The sequence below is a fragment of the Dinoponera quadriceps genome, unplaced genomic scaffold (assembly GCF_001313825.1).
Source record: "Dinoponera quadriceps isolate SergipeBrazil2010 unplaced genomic scaffold, ASM131382v1 scaffold405, whole genome shotgun sequence".
Classification (NCBI taxonomy): Eukaryota; Metazoa; Arthropoda; class Insecta; order Hymenoptera; family Formicidae; genus Dinoponera; species Dinoponera quadriceps.
This window is the reverse complement of record NW_014554754.1, coordinates 2,697,452-2,714,923: the sequence shown is the minus strand read 5'-3', so window position 1 is coordinate 2,714,923 and position 17,472 is coordinate 2,697,452. Positions and strand designations below refer to the sequence as shown.

The 17,472-nt window shown below is 34.7% G+C and overlaps 4 protein-coding genes across 14 annotated transcripts; 2 read left to right on the top strand and 2 right to left on the bottom strand.

Annotated features, from left to right (window-relative positions):
• Positions 1 to 162: 162 nt before the first annotated feature.
• On the top strand, positions 163 to 2,642 carry LOC106741385 (protein catecholamines up). Of its 2 annotated transcripts, XM_014613329.1 has the most exons (4): positions 163 to 218; positions 292 to 1,352; positions 1,501 to 1,576; positions 1,657 to 1,832. In XM_014613329.1, exons 2-4 carry the CDS (start codon positions 363 to 365, stop codon positions 1,830 to 1,832), a joined length of 1,242 nt encoding a protein of 413 aa, XP_014468815.1. In that variant the 5' UTR covers positions 163 to 218; positions 292 to 362. The 2 variants fall into 2 exon arrangements, with proteins under 2 accessions (XP_014468815.1, XP_014468816.1); XM_014613330.1 differs by lacking the exon at positions 163 to 218 and having other exon boundaries at positions 225 to 1,352; positions 1,657 to 2,642.
• Positions 2,643 to 3,232: 590 nt separating this feature from the next.
• On the bottom strand, positions 3,233 to 4,790 carry LOC106741380 (tetratricopeptide repeat protein 19 homolog, mitochondrial). 2 transcript variants are annotated; one of them, XM_014613317.1, is made up of 4 exons: positions 4,456 to 4,790; positions 4,026 to 4,288; positions 3,565 to 3,869; positions 3,233 to 3,494 (listed from the first exon to the last, which is right to left on the bottom strand). In XM_014613317.1, the coding sequence occupies exons 1-4, from the start codon at positions 4,765 to 4,767 to the stop codon at positions 3,295 to 3,297; spliced, it is 1,080 nt and encodes a 359-aa protein (XP_014468803.1). In that variant the 5' UTR covers positions 4,768 to 4,790; the 3' UTR covers positions 3,233 to 3,294. The 2 variants fall into 2 exon arrangements, with proteins under 2 accessions (XP_014468803.1, XP_014468804.1); XM_014613318.1 differs by having other exon boundaries at positions 4,026 to 4,311; positions 4,456 to 4,547.
• A 204-nt stretch (positions 4,791 to 4,994) lies between these two features.
• Positions 4,995 to 15,407, top strand: LOC106741378 (transmembrane protein C9orf91 homolog). 8 transcript variants are annotated; one of them, XM_014613315.1, is made up of 7 exons: positions 5,887 to 6,136; positions 6,837 to 7,432; positions 7,776 to 8,156; positions 8,440 to 8,610; positions 11,531 to 11,726; positions 13,930 to 14,010; positions 15,081 to 15,096. In XM_014613315.1, the coding sequence occupies exons 2-6, from the start codon at positions 6,839 to 6,841 to the stop codon at positions 13,986 to 13,988; spliced, it is 1,401 nt and encodes a 466-aa protein (XP_014468801.1). In that variant the 5' UTR covers positions 5,887 to 6,136; positions 6,837 to 6,838; the 3' UTR covers positions 13,989 to 14,010; positions 15,081 to 15,096. The 8 variants fall into 8 exon arrangements, 7 of the variants coding, with proteins under 7 accessions (XP_014468796.1, XP_014468802.1, XP_014468801.1 ...); XM_014613313.1 differs by lacking the exon at positions 15,081 to 15,096 and adding an exon at positions 14,554 to 15,072; XR_001374173.1 differs by having other exon boundaries at positions 5,888 to 6,136; positions 13,930 to 14,163; positions 15,081 to 15,165.
• Positions 15,408 to 16,393: 986 nt separating this feature from the next.
• On the bottom strand, positions 16,394 to 17,363 carry LOC106741384. 2 transcript variants are annotated; one of them, XR_001374174.1, is made up of 3 exons: positions 17,101 to 17,363; positions 16,593 to 16,884; positions 16,394 to 16,507 (listed from the first exon to the last, which is right to left on the bottom strand). XR_001374174.1 is itself a non-coding variant. In XM_014613327.1 (2 exons), the coding sequence occupies exons 1-2, from the start codon at positions 17,213 to 17,215 to the stop codon at positions 16,661 to 16,663; spliced, it is 339 nt and encodes a 112-aa protein (XP_014468813.1). In that variant the 5' UTR covers positions 17,216 to 17,362; the 3' UTR covers positions 16,478 to 16,660. The 2 variants fall into 2 exon arrangements, 1 of the variants encoding a protein (XP_014468813.1); XM_014613327.1 differs by having other exon boundaries at positions 16,478 to 16,884; positions 17,101 to 17,362.
• Between the last annotated feature and the right edge of the window lie 109 nt (positions 17,364 to 17,472).

Sequence of the window (17,472 nt, the reverse complement as noted above, 5' to 3'; positions counted from 1 at the left end):
TGATTGGCTCAGAGCCATTTAATTGGTTACTTGTCATCTTAAGATAATGCGTAGCCAATAAAATAGTCATGTTCTAGTGCAGTCGCAAAAATGTATGCATCAGAGAGTTCACTGTTGAGTATATTTATAAAGAACAGAGCTGAATTTACATCGGCATACGTGCGATAGAGGTCGTCCGAGTTGATGTCAACGGCAAGCCTGACCGATGTGGGTGTGAGGTTAGTCGGGTATACGTGGTTGCATGACGTACTTTGTTGGATAAAACTTAAGTCACGTTATACTTCCGTGCAGGCACGTATGTCAACGTTATATCAGCGAAGAAGCATATCTCGTTCGTGTCAGCGAAACCACAAGAGTTCACAATGACAGTGATGATTAACCAACGAACTGCCACGCACAACAAATGGATCCCGAGGATAATATTTGCCGCGTTCTTCACGCTCATCATACTGGATATGCCGACTGTTTGTAGATTTCACGAACACAGCGAGTCGCCGAGCTACAAGTACTCCAAGGAAGCTAACGAAGTCTACGCGAATCGACAGCAACAGCAACACGTACATCGTGAACAACACGAGCACAGTCATGACGACCATCATCACGATCATCATGGCCATAAACACCCTTCCGCACCGCAGACAAATATTCATCACAAGGATCACAATGATATAATTGTAAGAGCTGTTAGTTCAACCTTAATTATATCCGCCGCGCCTTTCTTCATATTATTTCTCGTACCACTGGACAACACAAAGCAACGTGAGTCGTTGCTGAAGATCTTACTAAGTTTCGCATCCGGTGGTCTACTGGGAGATGCGTTTCTTCATTTGATCCCTCATGCACTCGTCCCGCATTCGCATGATTCTTCAGAAAAAGAACATTCCCATTCGCATGTCCACAGCCACGACGATGGCGACGAATCCGAGCATCACAAACACGACATGTCCGTCGGTTTGTGTGTATTACTGGGGATAATAGTATTTCTAGTGGTAGAGAAGGCGGTGCGTATCATCAAAGGTGATCATTGTCATTCGCATGTTCACTCTGCTCCTCAAAGAGAATTGGAAAAGAAGGAGGATGGCTCATCAGAAAAGAAGGAGAAAAAGGGAAACAGCGGTAAAGCAGTTACCAAAACACAGGAGACAGCTGGATCTGACATAAAGATTGCTGGCTATTTGAACCTAGTTGCGGACTTCCTGCATAACTTTACTGATGGCCTGGCTATAGGGGCTAGTTACATGGCAGGAAATAGTATCGGTTATGTAACAACATTCACGATTTTGTTACACGAGATCCCACATGAAATCGGCGATTTTGCCATTTTGATACAAAGTGGATACAGTAAAAGGAAGGTAAAATAAATCAATAATAAGAGTATTAAAAGCTATATTTGCTTTCATCAGGCTGGTCATTTACAGTTATTCATTGTTTACTGTCACTTTAAAACTTGATTTATAGAAAACCTGAGAAAAGAAAAACTCTTAATGATTTCATTTGCAGGCTATGATGTTGCAGTTGACAACTGCTATAGGAGCTTTGTTAGGAACATTTGTTTCATTGTTGGCAGAAGGAATGGGTAAGAGATGGTTATAAGATTAGATTAAATGTGTCTGTTTTTAGTTTACATCCCATCTAATTTTATCCCACACATTCCAGGTGATCTCGCAACAAAGTGGATTCTCCCGTTCACAGCGGGAGGTTTTATTTATATCGCCACTGTCTCTGTAATACCAGAACTTTTGACCGCCACTAAACTTTGGCAGTCGGTGAAAGAAATCTTCGCGCTTCTTCTCGGAGTATACATGATGGTTCTTATAGCAAACTATGAATAGAGACGTTTTCTATAGAATAATATTGTGGATCCCTTGGAAGAAAATTTCGGTTAAATGGATTGTTACAAAAGATTAGTATATTTTTTGCAAGATAATTGCATATCTTCTTTTTTTGTGTTTTAAAAGAAAAGGTATGCTATTTTAATTTCTTCCAGAAACAAATACCAGTGAAATGAATACCATCACTTTATTGCCTACTGTATCTTTACGATTAATAGTTGCATTTATATTTTAGTCAGATAAACAAATGAATAAGATCACGAAAATAAGTATCTTATAAAAAAGAAAAGTAACACGAATCTCTGTACATCCTTTATTTTTACATCGGAAAACATGTCTCTTAGAATGACATCTAAACGAATATATTAGATGTATGTGTGTATGTGCAAGAGGTTTTTTTGTACATTATGAAAATAAATGCGCGAAAAAAAGGAGAAACTTTTGCACACATCTAGTAAAAATGACCAGAGTTTACATTAAAAGACAATGCTATTACATTAGCTATATTCTGCAGCTAAAATAAGTTGTCATAAAGTATGTAAACTGAGTACGATTCGTGTTTAATAATCTAAGAATGTATTTTTACATAGAGCGATATAACTGCGCACATGTATTTGTTCCTATCTTATATACTTATCTTAATTAACAATGTATTCGGATTCATTTACCCTATGTGTATAGAATATTATTTGGATAATTTATTATATATTTGATGGAAAAATTAGGTATAAATATAAGTTATTACTTGCATAATTTTATACAATTATAGTCAGATTAAATCTAAAATATAATTCAATTGTAATTATATACATTTTATNNNATGTATGTATGTGCACATATATTGCCTACACAGTACTTAGTTGCGACTTCCAATTATTAAAATAGAAATAAAGTGAAAAAGTTTATGTATTACACGTGAAATAACAATTTTGAATTGCTGTGCTTATATAACAAAATGTAATAACTTTAAAATAAGTACCGAAGGCATACAAGTAACCATCGCGCATGTAACTTCGGTATGCAATTTGCATAATATTACAAGATTACAGACAAATATTACAAGAGTGAAATATGTCTATTTCTTGTATATCAATAATTACAATTTTCACTAGGTACTAAACATAAATAGATAATTATAAAAGACTGAACTTTCTTGCAATTTCATATATTATATCTGGGAATATTCAGTTAAATATAAGCATGTCTTTTTAAATGCAAGTACCTTCCAAATATCCTTGTATCTTTCATAATTCCATTACATCCGGATTCTATCACACATGACGAGTATAATTCCATCACGTCTTAGATAACACACACACATATACGCAGAATGTAATGTTTTATTTAAACTTTATAATAAGTGTATTGGAGACATGCAAATAATATACCATAAATGTAAATAACTTTGCAAATACATTCCTATATTTTTTTTTACAATTCTATTACAACTATATGTGAGAATTTACAGTGACAGCAATCTTTTCACTTCCTTGAGGCATTCGTCAGCTTCTTGCATTACATCATTATTTTTTATATTATCAGCTATTTTTCTACCTTGTTGACAAGAATTTTTTGCTTCTTTATACAAGCCTTTCTTCAGAAATATATTTCCTATATTTACATGAATTATGTCCATATGAGGTATATCCGGTACTTTCTCTCCTGAAAATACATAATTCCTTTTTACACTGTTTCGCAGTTAATCATTTATTCATAATTATCGTATCATTACCTATTTCTACTGCAGCAGAATAATATTTTATGGCTTCATCGTATTTCTCTTGTATGTAACAAATATATCCCAAGTTATTGAGTATATCTATAGTATCTTCATGACTAGCGTCAGTCTTTTTCACCATATTCAGGGCACGAAGGATATAGTTGTAAGCTTCAGTATACTGACTCTTTGATATTAACATTTGTCCATACCATTCATAAGTCAACATTTGCGCGTGTAAAGCATCCATATTTTCTGGATCCGTTTCAATATGTGATTGTAAGTGTTCCATACAGAACTTATATCCCAGTTCTGCTTCACTGAATAAAAAAAAACAAAAATCAGATCTATAAGATATTTACAGAAATAGCAAATCTATTACTAATTTCTATTACTTTTGCCGATATAACTGTTTTTACTTTTCAAAAAAAGTCAAATACAAAAAATTATCTCTCTAATCAAATAATTGTTCTTACTCCAGTTGTCCCAATGCTTCCATTACTTTAGCCACTTTTAGACTTATATGAATAATTCTCATGTCATTCTCTAGAGCTCCCTTAGACATCAGCCTTTGCATAACTATCACAAACAAATTCTGTGCTTTGTGATATTCCTGAGTATAGAAGGCTACATTTGCCAGTACATCGTAAATATACGTAATCGCATCATAATGCTGTACAGTTTGCGCTTGATGCAAAGCTATATGCAGCATTTGTTCCGCCTTGTCAAACTTTTCTTGCTATAAGAGAAAAGCAAATATCGCTGAAACATGAGATTCGGAGGAGAATTTATTTTATATTACAATTCCACTTTATAGTAGTAATATATATATATAAGTTACATATAAATGTGTAAAATAAATGTGCAATCAAACAAATATGATAGATTTTGATGCTCAATTCTAACCTGTATTAACAATATTGATCGTTTAAGCACTACGACGATTTTCGAAATTTCATCATCTTCTTCATCATCGAAAAAGTACTTATGTACTAAAGTGGGCAGAAACATGGCAAGGAGATAGGATCTTTTCGTTTCTTGCGATCTGTTATTGCCGTAGCGACGATATTTTTCCGTCAGGCGAAGTTGTACAAGTTGTTTAACGAAGATATTATCCTTACAGGCAAAGTTACGCGAAGTATTCGCCGTCGTACGAATAAAACCGACATGTGACAAAACATTTTTCAACGTGTGAGATATTAAAGTTGACCGGTACATTTTCGAAAAAAAAAAAAAGGAAATATCTCAACACTTTGACAGCAAATGACGGCAAACTGACGAGGAACCTGTCAAATACGGTGTTTCTGATCGCGTCGATGCGCATGCGTCTGAAAACATCTGTTCCTTTTAGTTGCACTTTCCGCACTTTTGATTTTTCGTTCTTCCCCTCGAAGGATGCATGTGACGACGTATTATGCGGTATTTAGTTACCAAGAAGTCTGATTTAATTTCCTTGTAAATGAGAAGAATCTATTAGACGTGCCGTACAAACACATTTACGTTATGAGAACGCAATGATAATTCAGGTTAGACGCATTAGCGCCCGAAAGTCCGATGTAAGTATAGACAAATATACCCAATTGCTCGATTGTCCGCATATTCGATTACAGTTCGAACATTTTGTCCTCGATGTAGTTCGGAACGAATTAACGCGATTCAATGAGGGAACCCAACTTCTGGAGATTAATGAAAAAAAAACAAGTTTCCTCATTGGATCATCGGTTACTTCCCAAGTTACGTCGAGAGAAAAAAAGATCGAACGAGTGTTCACGTTGAAAGCAATTGTACATAGACTCGCCAGCTGATACAAACAAGATCGTAAATATAATTAGAACGCTTGCTATACACGTACGTACATACATGTAACACACACACACACCAATTTACGCGCCATATATCAACGTCAAGCGTGAATTACAAGCGATAAACAGGTGAAATCACCTTCAAAGTCAAGCTTATTCTGCTTGTGTGCAAATCCCTCCCGAGTAAAAATAACCGACGGTCACAGGCCGCGATCGCGTCTGTGCGAGTACGATCTAATCAGAATCTAATTGCGAGGAAAAAAAGGCGCACACGGAGTATCGCGTTCGTGATGAATAAGTTATATGGTGCATACGGCCACATATGTGTGTGTGTGTGCACACGCGCACATACAGTATACGCGACCGGGCGTATTAATATTGTCCGGTGCGCCTGCACTGGATCGGCCGATCTCCTCCCGGCGATGTTCAGGAGACACATTTTCTCATTCACACGGCCAATAATACCGCGCTCGCATTGTTTCATGAAGGAACGGGGAAGCATTGATAGTCGTCGTCGCGTCGTCGTCGCGAGGCCTTCGTGTGAGCGAGCGAGAGAGTGTGTGTGTGTAACGCGCAGCGCCGGACACATTGATATACACCTGCTCGTACATGCATGCGTGTTTGCACACGTCGTGCCTGCGTCGTCGTGCACGACCCCACCTCAGCGTGTCCCACCGCTGTGACGTCCCACCTCTACCCGCCCCGTGTCCCATGTCGTACACCTTGATTTCGTACGTTGCACACCTCTCGGGCTCGCGGGCATGAGACGCATCGGATCGCAGCAGGTATGTGATCTCGACGTTCGACCTCTCCTTTTCCTGTTTTTCGTCGCGTCCCTCGCAAAAATCTCGCCGTCTTCGATCGTCGCTGCGCTGCCTCCCCGTACTTAAGTGCGCGCTTAGCCGAAAATGCTAATGACGCGCGCGCGTCGATTTGTCGTCGTCATGCCTCGCGACGGAGTTTCCGGAGAGTTACGCGCCTCTCCGGAACCGTCGAACGACACACGCGAAAGATCTCCTCGCGCGTCGTTCGATTCCGCATCTCCTTCGTTCCAGAGCGGCGTGGAATTCTTCTCGCCGATGCGTTCCCGAGGCGCGCACTCGAGGCGGTGTCGATGACATCCTCGCGCCTCCGATCCCCCATGTCCGGACACTCCCTGCACTCCCGAGCGAGTAAATCGGCACATATGCGATGTAACGCGTGTCCGGTGGGCGATGAATGCCAAAACTGTCGAGTTAAATGCCGATCGGCGAACCGATCGGGGATCGAGGATACACGACGACGACGGTCGTCTGCGGGAGACCACGTCTCGTTTACCGTTTACGGTTTACCGTTCACCGTCGATAATTGTCATTGATTTATTCGCTGAAAAACTGTCGGCAGAGGCTTATGTAATATACGCGCGCTAATATGACAGCTTTTAATGCCGTGCGTTCCGATGCAAATCGGCATGGCGTCCCTGACTGTTGTCTGTTATCATTGCAGTCATGAATTCCGAAGATACGATCGATAGTGCAGCAGCAGCGGCGGCAGCTAATCCGTCTGGTGTAGCTATGAAAGCGAAAAATTGGGTCCAATTTGAGGAGGAACCGGGTCCAAAGGAAGCTACCGATGTGGAGAGGAAAAGCAGCGGCACACCGGCTGTAATACAGCCCGAGTCGGTAACGGTGAAGGTCGACAAGATCAGCAAAAGTATTGAGCAAGCTGATATTAATGATAAGAAAACTAATGAGTATAGAGGTGCTGTGATAGCAACTGAATCCGTCCAGATTAATTTAGATAGATCAGGTTTAAGCCGTTCCATCACGTCCGACACCCCGGACCTGAAATTACCGTCTGACGCTAGAGCAGCCGAAGCCAAGAGCGCTTCCTTGAAAACTATCGATCTAAGGGACACGTCTAATGGCAGAAGTACATCAAGCAATGTTATCAGTACGTCCATCGGAAACATCAGGCAGGGTTTCGCCAATGGTGATACCATTGTTACTCTCTTGCCGGTGAATACCAGATGGCCATGGATCACCCCAGCCAGATTTAGACCGGAGTTAGTGCCGGAAGAATTAATGGCACAGGGACTAACGGTATGTGATTTCCGTTCATATTATGTTTCATCGTGTATTTTTATATCTCTCATTTGGTAACATAGTGTTCTCTCCATTATCGTGTGATTTATATTTGACGAGAATATAAATTAAGATGTAAATATAGTATGTAACTTCTTTCTATGTATATTTCTTTTTTCTTGGATAATTTTTAATTTTATACTTAATAGAAGATATGATGTTCTCCAGTTATAAGATAAAATGTGGAATACTAAGTTGAGATACTTACAAAATTAAAAGTGATCTTGCTTGAATCTCATCTTTTTTGTTATATTTCAAAGAAACAGAATCGATACTGTAATACAATAGATATATATTGCAGCTCACAGTGGAAGACTATGTCCACATAATGGAATTACTTGTGAATGATGTACGTTTTAACATGTATAACGTATGCTACAAGAGGATTCTCGTTCTCTGGATATTCACCGCCTTTGTTGTATTGCTCGGTCTGCTATTCTCCGGAGTAACTGGTCTTACTTTGTTCGGACTTGGTGTCATGTGGCTGGTCCTGAATGCGGCCGCGATATTTGTCTGTATGTTCATCAAGATAAAGCTCAACCACAATCTCGAGAAGTGTATGGCTCAAGTTAACAAGCATTTATTGAGGCATAAAATATTACTTGGACTAGACGACAGAGGGAAGATCTCATGTCACAAAGTCAATCTGTGTTTTATATACTTTGATACTGCCGACTGTGTTGTAAGTACTACCACTAATATAGTTCTTGTTCGAATCTTTTATTTGAATCCTAACTTTGGTGGATTCGATTTTACCTTCTTCCCGGTAATAATAATATGTGTCGAGTTAATAAATTGCATTATTGTGTATATATATATGTATGCACATGCGGAAATTAATTAATTTCATAGTATTCGTGTCAGGTTTGTTTTCAAAATGAAGACAGCTTCAAATAGTTTGACAATTTACACAATTGTGTACGCTCACACGCACGAGAATAATGCAGTGGTTTGATTTGCGATAGAAAAAGCTACAAGAAATAATAGAAAGAGAAGAACGGGAAGGTAGAGTGATCGGTGGTGGTGACGACGCAAGCGAATTAAGCCGACAACGAGAATTACAGCAGCGTATGGACATTGATGACAGTGACATTGTTATACAAGGCAGCACTACCACGAGAATATCTCGTAAACAGGTAAACCGTTGCCTAATCCTTTTTCCTTCCTCATCTTAGCGTATATATTTTTCTGTACGTTCAAAAGTCTTAAGTTCTCTTTATTATTTCGATTTCTCTCTGTATTTTTCGTTTAAATTTCACTTCTAATTTGCAATATATATTTGAGAGATTTGGATATTTTATATCGGCTGAGATATGTGTTAAGAAGGTGGAAACGGAGCGCTATTGTTCCGCTGTTCGTAGGTATAAACGTGCAAGACGATGCAAAACTTGTGGATTTAGACCTGTTCTTTTTAGTTGCACCGTCGATGGTTAACACTGTGTTCTCTTCCCGCAAAGCGTAAATAATTAGTCTCGTTTTAAATATAGAAAGTAAACACAATTTTACGGATAAGACAAAAATATTCTCGCGCGTGGCCTACTGAACGCGGTTCGCAGTGCACCTATGACTTCCACTTAATATTCGAAGTCTTTCTATCGTAAAATATCGATCGAGTGTGCTAAATTTGCCGTTACCGATTGCGATAAGTTGTATTAAACATTTATTATGCATTGCATTACAATCTACCAGGGTAAGAACGAACAAGTATTCTGCCGTTATGTACAACGTTGGGCGAAGGATTACTTACGTCGACGTTTGGATTGGACGGTTGACGAGGAGGGTGGAAATCCTTCTTCACCTCGTCACTTAGCGTCTGCTCTGTGTCCATGTCAATATATAGAGGAATGGTTACGTAATAAGCCGCGCGTTCAGGGCCGGGATTTTTGTCCTAGATGGAGTAGCTTTCTGAGAGACAGAGGCATTTAAAACGAGCATTGCTCCGATATATATTTTAAAGAAAAATTTATATATCTCAAAGAAGAAATTTATATAAAAATTTATATAAAGAAGAGGAAAGTATACAAAGTTTATATATAGAAGGAGATACTTGCGGTTACGTATGTTTACGCACAGAAGTTATATAATTAATTAATACTTATTTTATTGTTATTGGCAATGCACGGGATCTTCCTTCCAATTTGCTCTAAATACAAGACAATATATAGGATTTTATATATTACAAGAGAGATATCGATATTTTTAAATGTGAGACATTGGACATGTGAAAAAGCAACTTTTATCAAATACCGCTGTCTAATTTTATTAAATTGTAACTTGCGTCATTTTACGTATTTTATATTTTATATTACGTATTATTTTACATAGTTTTAGGAAATTAATTGTAATTTATATTTATGAAAGTGGCCATCTTTTTTAGATACATATATATAGCCAAATCGCACAATATATGATATAGAGGTTTATGAAAAGTATAAACTTTAGATCGAATCAGGTTTTGTTCCGTTAAAAAAGTTCTAAAAACATTTTACTCGTTTAAATTGTGCGTGAATGTGGTTAAAGCCTTTCAATACGTTCGTAGGAAAATTTACGCAGTTACTTTTTTGATATCTCGATCATTGTTTTCTATTATTGTATCTATAGCTTCTTGAGAATAATGTTTACAACTCTTGTGTCATTTATCTCTATTTAATGTTTAACTGTTTTAATGTACTTAATACTTTGCTTAAGAATATTGAAGTATACGAATAATTATATAATATATCATGACAAATGCTCTCAGTTACATACAAAGGTGAAAATTTATACAATTTATACTATATCTTTTGTTTAATTTATATAGTATAATTTATACTATATTGATATATTATGCCGATTTAAATTTTCCATGTTACAGACATGGTAAGCGTGTGCCTTAAATATCGTGTTTCTATCTGATAAATATCTATCTGACATACACAGCAATAATTTCTGTGTGTTTAATGCACAAAAACTATATCACTCGTTGAATTTCAACCTTAATTTTGATAACAGAGCTTATTGGTAGTTTTATATTTTTAAATTGCTATTCGTATTTGACTGCATTCCACATTTATTGCTAAAATAAATTCCAACTTAGCATTCAGTCTGAATATGGTCCTGCTACTTAATAATCTATAAATAATCTAAATAATACAATAATCTTTACTTTGACAATCTATTTTAACATTCCAATAAAAAAAAAGGAAAGTTATTTCAATATAAGAATAATTTCAATATAAGAAAGAAAGGATGGATAAGAAGCCAATTACAGATGTAATGTGCATTTATTTATAATATACTATAAATATGTGCACATTAGATCTGCAATTGGCTCTTATTACCCTTTACTCTTATATTGTTTGATTTTTTATATGATTATATATGATAATTTTATATGATTATATATAAATATTTTTTCCCGGCTTATTATTTTCTTCGGTAATATTTACTTCCGTGTTATTTATATGATGTTGCAAAATGATTGACACAAATATAAAAGCTTATTAACACTCATTAAAATTCTTAAAGTCATGTTTATAGTTTTCATATATTTTGGAAAACATTGTTACGTTCTCGTGTACTAGGCAATTTTCCAGGATTTTGATAATTTATATTTAACTATGATTTGAATCACAAATATATTATGATGGAATTGTATGAAAAATATTTAAAAGACAAATGTACCTCTAAAATGGTGAACATATTTAATTTTGATTAACAATGAATCTCTCTCTCTCTCTCTCTCTCTCTTTCTCTCTCTCTCTCTCTCTCTCTCTTTCATGTCTTTTATATATAAATATGATAAAATTCTTCACGATATCTCATTCAAGTTATCATTAATGGCCATTATAATCGCCATTGTTACACAATTTCACTAAAAACCAATAGATTATAGTATTGTCCATAGAATGTCGTTTAGTTTTACAAATCATGAATTAAATCATTTTTAACTAACGAAAGTTGTGGGATATCTAAAACTCGCTTATTACCACGACAGTTTAAAAAAGAAAATATGCTTATCACTATCACACGTCAAGCCCATGGGAGCTACTGAATGATGATGGTGTGTGTTGACAGGAACGGGCGGAGTTGCTGTTGCTGAGGTATGCGTCTCGTTGGGCACGTCACTTTGTGCGTCGCAGACTTGATCTGGTTATAGACTCACAGGAACGCGACAGAGGCGTCACAGGTCTGTCTGTTCCACCGCGCCATTGTGTCTCCGCCCGTTGCCCCTGTCAATTCATTGAGGACCATCTCAAACACAAGCCCAGAGGCAAGTTGACGTTACGCAAATTCTTTATAATGCCAGACTTCACCTCTAGGTGACCGCCAATGGAATTTCCCTGATATGACTCATGAGAAAATCACCTCTAGAATCTCTTATGATAGAAATCTTAATGAAAACTACATGTTCCTGATGTCTCGAATCGACTTAATACAGTGTGTTCAAATTGTCATGTATTATAACGATGGCTTATTCGACAGGTGTGTTCCTAAAATTGTATTCTCTTAACATAATGAACGATTACAGTGATACAATCTAGAGATGATCGTCCACTTATGTTTTCAGTATTTGTACTTATGTATTTTGCACAATAGTTTCGCGGTGCAACGGGATGATCGTAAATGTGTAAAGGGGAAAAAATTAATAATGAAAAATTGTAGCACTGAAATTTAAATCAAAAATGTAATAAGATCTGATCATCGTGCTACTCTGGATATTTTTGTTAATAAAATATACAGATTTCCTACCTAGTAAAACTTGTTGATCATTACAAATAGAAATTTGTATTATGTTACATTCCACGTGTTAACTGGCAGTATATTGATTGAACAATTGATATATTCATGATGCACTTCACATAAGATCATTAATGCAGCACAAAAGTACATATTTCTTAGAGTGCATTTTTTATTTGTAATCCTATATATATATATATATATACATATATATATATATGACTGCTTTTTATGTGTTATGTATATATTCACACATTATCATTTATATTCAGCTTTGCTTATCCATTATTACATTCTTAAAAATTTGGTCATGCTGCTAGATATTGATGAATTCCTTTAAGCAATATGTCTCATCATCATATGCACCATCATGTCATTGTATTATTTCATATGAAATATTTCATCGCACTTTTCGAGGCCATACAAACGTTAAAAATAGAGAAGAAATTCTGCTTGAATCTACTCTACAGTCACTAATTTGCTTTAGAACAATATTGAGACGATATTGTTCGAAATACGTCATGTCAATTTATGGTAAATGAAATTGTTCACCATTTTGGAAGGTACACGAACAAATCTTTTTAAGATAAGTGCAACTTGCGCGGTTGTATTTAGATGGTATTAATATATATCATTTAGATATATATTAATCACTTAGATATATTATTGTTATTACCAGAATTCGGAAAAGTTCCTTTCTCTTAAAGAATAGTAGTGTAATTAGATAAAGAATGGCATTATCACCTTCGATACACCGTTCGTATCTACTTTACTACTACTTCTGGTTTTAAGAGACGGACATACTTATAGTCTTTATAATTACGTTTGCCATGAATATATAAAATATATGAAACATATATTTTTAACAAAATAAAAAACTGCAATTAAGGAGAGAAAGATGTAATGCAGGATATATTACGCACATATACTATATATATCATTTGAATATTATGAATTTTTATTGAATACGTTTTATTTTTAATTGAGAGAACTGACATATCGAAAAAGACAATAAACGATTAATTGTTAATTCCGCATATTTGAGAAAAATATTTAAATTTCTCTAGAAGCTGAGAGAATTGAGAACGTTATATGGAGATATATATATATACGCATATACGTATATTTGTTTTATTTTCTTTGGTGCAAGTATGTATGTGTAGAACTACTGATTATGAAAAATACTATCGGAAGTAAATGTTACATGGGATAATCCGCTAAACTACGTTATAAGATTATGTTAAAGAAAAAATAAGTGATACAGTATGAACATCACTGTTAACGATTTTAGATGTAATCGATATTAGAGGAAACTTTGAACTTCCATATCCGTTTATGTCCGTCCTAAAAAAATTGGCATAGGTATAAGCGCTAGTTAATATGTAATATATATATACTTTTATATATACTATGTTCACAAAATATACTTATTCCATCCTTACTGCAAAAAAAAAGAAAGAAACTGTATTTGTACAGAGAACCGATGATTTTTATATACAACAAAATGTAAAACACTTTTATATGATTGTTAAAAATGTTGTGGAATAAAGATATATTACATATGTCTATTTTTTTTTTATCGTGTCGTGTTTCCGTACGACACAGTAAAACCACAATGAATGTTATTCTCTCTCTTAATTTTTTTTAATAGCTTATAAAAACTTTGTACTAACTTATATGTAGTACGCATCGGTATGTGACTAACACACTAATTTTGAGGGATTACTTGCATGCAGCCGGACGGAAGATGATGAATCTCGATATATTACCTCATCCGCACATTATCAGCACGTAAAAAAGATAATCTTTAAAATCATGTAAGTATTACACGCCTAATGAGTTACAGAATACATTCACGGGAAGAACTTTGTGTTAACTTTGTTATACAGTCTGTTCCACAAGAAAATGTACGGCAGCATGTCGAGAATACACAATCTAGAGACAGGACTCTAGTACATCAAAGCAAAAAGGTATTGCAGAATTACTTAGTAATGGGTTCATTGTCGTCTTCATTGTCAATTATTGCTTGGCACCTTCTTTGGCATGCTTTTGATTAGTTTTTGAGCATGTTCACGTGGTAGAAAGCGCCTGAGCGTACGTTAATTTTGATCCTCTCGCAGATAAAATTAAGAACACCGGCTCATAACGGCTTAAGATACCTTGCACTCGTCTTGAAAATTTCCACTTTAACGAAAAAGTAACGCTCGGAATGACAACGTAGCATGTAACTTGAGTTCTTCAACGTCATAAAATGGATAACGCTAGGCCGTCTTGTTTTACGGCCATACATTTTCCTTGTGGGTACACAGACTGTATGTTAAAACTGAAGGCATATTTCGACTATGCTATCCATTTTTCAGGTCTCAATACATTATTAAGCTTGGTGGCATTTAACACAGAGGGACGAAAGAAGATCAACTTCCACTTATAGCTGATTTCTTCCTTTCTCTCGCATAACTATATCGAATTTATGAAACAATTCCTATATATTTCATGTATTTTAGCAGAGAAATCTTACCGTGTTTGATTAACTTTATAATTCTACAATTATAAAGGATTCTCCTACCGTCTGGTACGCTCGTGGCTGTTTGTGCATCTAATAATGCTTAAGGAAAACGGAGAGAAAACGTCGTTAACTTATCTAAAATTTGAATGCTGTATTGAGAAGAACATTTCTATGCAAATATTGCTTTTAATTTAATATTTTAATCATCACAAGCGGTTGGTTGGTAATTTTACGTTAGTACTTTCGAAATTTTTCCCTCTTTCAACTTAAAAGAAAAAGATACTATCAGATATGTGTGAATTATGTAGTAAAATATATTACATTTGCATTTTTTGCTTACCATTATTAATGTATACTAACGAACTTACATGACTTTTTCAGGATATCCACCAGGTTTGACATGGTGTGCCTACTTTAACGAACCCGTAGTTCGATTTGATACGTTACCAAATGCGTCCCATTAAGAATAGTATTTTTTTTTTTGCTTTTAATGATCGTGTAACAGTATTAGTTTGCGTTTAGATTTGAATTTACCTGTGGATGAACGAGCTAAATATCAAAAACACTATTATATATACAAAATGAAATAGTTCCCCTTTACAATTATAATTATACACTTTTACATATATCATATAGTTTATACAAAACATCCTTTTTGGTATTTACTTGCGTCATCAATTTTTTGCTCTTGTACACTATATTCTTCTCTTCTCTCTCTCTGGAACATCTACTTAAGCAAAAATTATATTATTACAAGATTTTATAAGACTATATATATTTTTTATCATTTATATATTTTGATACATAGTATATATGTGATTACTGATCCAATTAATTTACCATATTGGATATGTCACACATATACAGAGATACAATGATTTATTAGATTATTATCTGTTGTGAATCACTATCTGTGTGAATCACTAGAAATCTTATTTAGTCTCTTTGCAAATCGTTCGTAGAGATAGTAAAATAATTTTCTGAAACAGTTGTGCGCGATATACAGCACTCAAGTATCGTAACAATAATACAAAGGTAATTTTACTATATATAAGGTACAATTATATGTAAAGGAGCCACTTTTAAACAAGCGGTACCTGGCAATTCTTGTCAAAGAGTTATAGAGAATTTATTGATGAGATGCATATATTTTTCAAATTTATGCGTAAATCTGGGAGAATGTGATTTTTCCACTACACAAAGCAAAAACTAAAAAGCAATAGATTGGATATATATATTCGATGTACTATACAATTGTAATCACAAGGTAATTTTTGCTTAAAAGAATTTTCGATGACTCTTTGACTAGATCAAAATAACTGGATGGTCCATGTTAAATGAGCTGCTCTGTATATAAAACTATAATAAGTAATTTGTAAGTTTTTACACAAGAGGCAGCACAAAATCATTCCATCTTTATGGTATACATTGTTCACCATGATAAATGTGATCAATTAATATGCAGTAGTATTATACTTCAATAAGTAGCGCTAGATATTAAGTTGTTATTGTGCCTTGTCATAAATTTCGTTGAGAAAGCTATATAAGATGTTCCGTATATCATTAAATAATTCGTGTATCAACCATTCGGTACACCTACATATCAATGTTGACAACAGAAAAAAATTATCAAACAAAACTTATTTTGCCATTAAATTTACTATATATCATATACGTGATATTAATTATTTAATGTACCTTGCATATATAGGATACTATTGAGCGTTTCTACCATATTGAGTATTTTAATCATATAATAGAAAGATGACGCAGATAAATTCATAGTAAATATTTATTTAAGGATGTATCTGTAATCATTTTTCAAGGAATGGTAAGTTGTTAATATTAGTTAAAGATTATCTGTGATTAAAATTTTGCATGACATATGTATACCTTGATATAATCTCAAAGATGACAGACAAACCAATATTTAAGATAATATTAATATCATAAAGAGCTTATTATTCGTATGTTATTAAAGCAGCTTCAGCCTGCTTTCTAATGTCGTCTGCTAATCTCCTTATTTCCTCATTATTTGTCTGCAATTGTTGTTCTTCTTTCCTCAAAGTATATTCCAGCTGCTTCAATTGCTGTTTAGTATTTAAATAGGTTTTGACTTTCTTATATATGTCATCAGAATTATTAGTACTTGACAGGCCGTAAGATTCCTTTATACGTAAATCATCTAAAATATTACATTAATGAGAACGTAAATCAATAAGATCTAGATGGGAGAAATACGAATATTAAACATTAAATCTAAGGTTAAATATCTTGCTTGAAGTTTTTCACGTGAGAAATTCTTAAAGTAGTAATTAAATTAAACTGCAAAATCACCTTACTGTGAACTTAATGACTTTATCGATACATTTCTTTTAATCTGAGAATTGCATGTATTTACTTATGATTTTAAACGCCACATCGTCCACGACAGCATTATTCAAATCTTCCAACATATGTTCCTGACTAGGCAAAAGCGGTCTTGGAGGTAAACTGTTCTTCTTATTACTAAACATCGTCGCACTGATAACGGCACAAGAGTAGAAACATCTGCCTCTTCCAATCTCAAGTTGTTGCTGTTGTTGTTTTAGGTTAGGTGTTATTATTTATAGGTTAGGTTCTACCAAGTACAAACGACTAATGTCAAATGAATTTCTATTTCATGAACACAATAGGTAAAACCCAACGATTTATAACTTTCATAAAAATAATAATAATAATGAGATAGCTCGAGGAGTATTTTACAGATTGAAGTTTTCAGACATATTTTTGA

Coding starts and splice junctions, on each gene's coding strand:
- LOC106741378 (XM_014613310.1), top strand. CDS start 6,839: ATGAATTCCGAAGATACGATCGATAGTGCAGCAGCAGCGGCGGCAGCT. Junction 8,157..8,439: donor TTGATACTGCCGACTGTGTT/GTAAGTACTACC, acceptor GATTTGCGATAG/AAAAAGCTACAAGAAATAAT. Junction 11,727..15,080: donor TCTCAAACACAAGCCCAGAG/GCAAGTTGACGT, acceptor TGACTTTTTCAG/GATATCCACCAGGTTTGACA.
- LOC106741380 (XM_014613317.1), bottom strand. CDS start 4,767: ATGTACCGGTCAACTTTAATATCTCACACGTTGAAAAATGTTTTGTCA. Junction 3,870..4,025: donor GAAGCATTGGGACAACTGGA/GTAAGAACAATT, acceptor TTTTTTATTCAG/TGAAGCAGAACTGGGATATA. Junction 3,495..3,564: donor TTCTGCTGCAGTAGAAATAG/GTAATGATACGA, acceptor ATGTATTTTCAG/GAGAGAAAGTACCGGATATA.
- LOC106741384 (XM_014613327.1), bottom strand. CDS start 17,215: ATGTTTAGTAATAAGAAGAACAGTTTACCTCCAAGACCGCTTTTGCCT. Junction 16,885..17,100: donor TGTGGCGTTTAAAATCATAA/GTAAATACATGC, acceptor GTAATATTTTAG/ATGATTTACGTATAAAGGAA.
- LOC106741385 (XM_014613330.1), top strand. CDS start 363: ATGACAGTGATGATTAACCAACGAACTGCCACGCACAACAAATGGATC. Junction 1,353..1,500: donor GTGGATACAGTAAAAGGAAG/GTAAAATAAATC, acceptor TTTCATTTGCAG/GCTATGATGTTGCAGTTGAC. Junction 1,577..1,656: donor ATTGTTGGCAGAAGGAATGG/GTAAGAGATGGT, acceptor CACACATTCCAG/GTGATCTCGCAACAAAGTGG.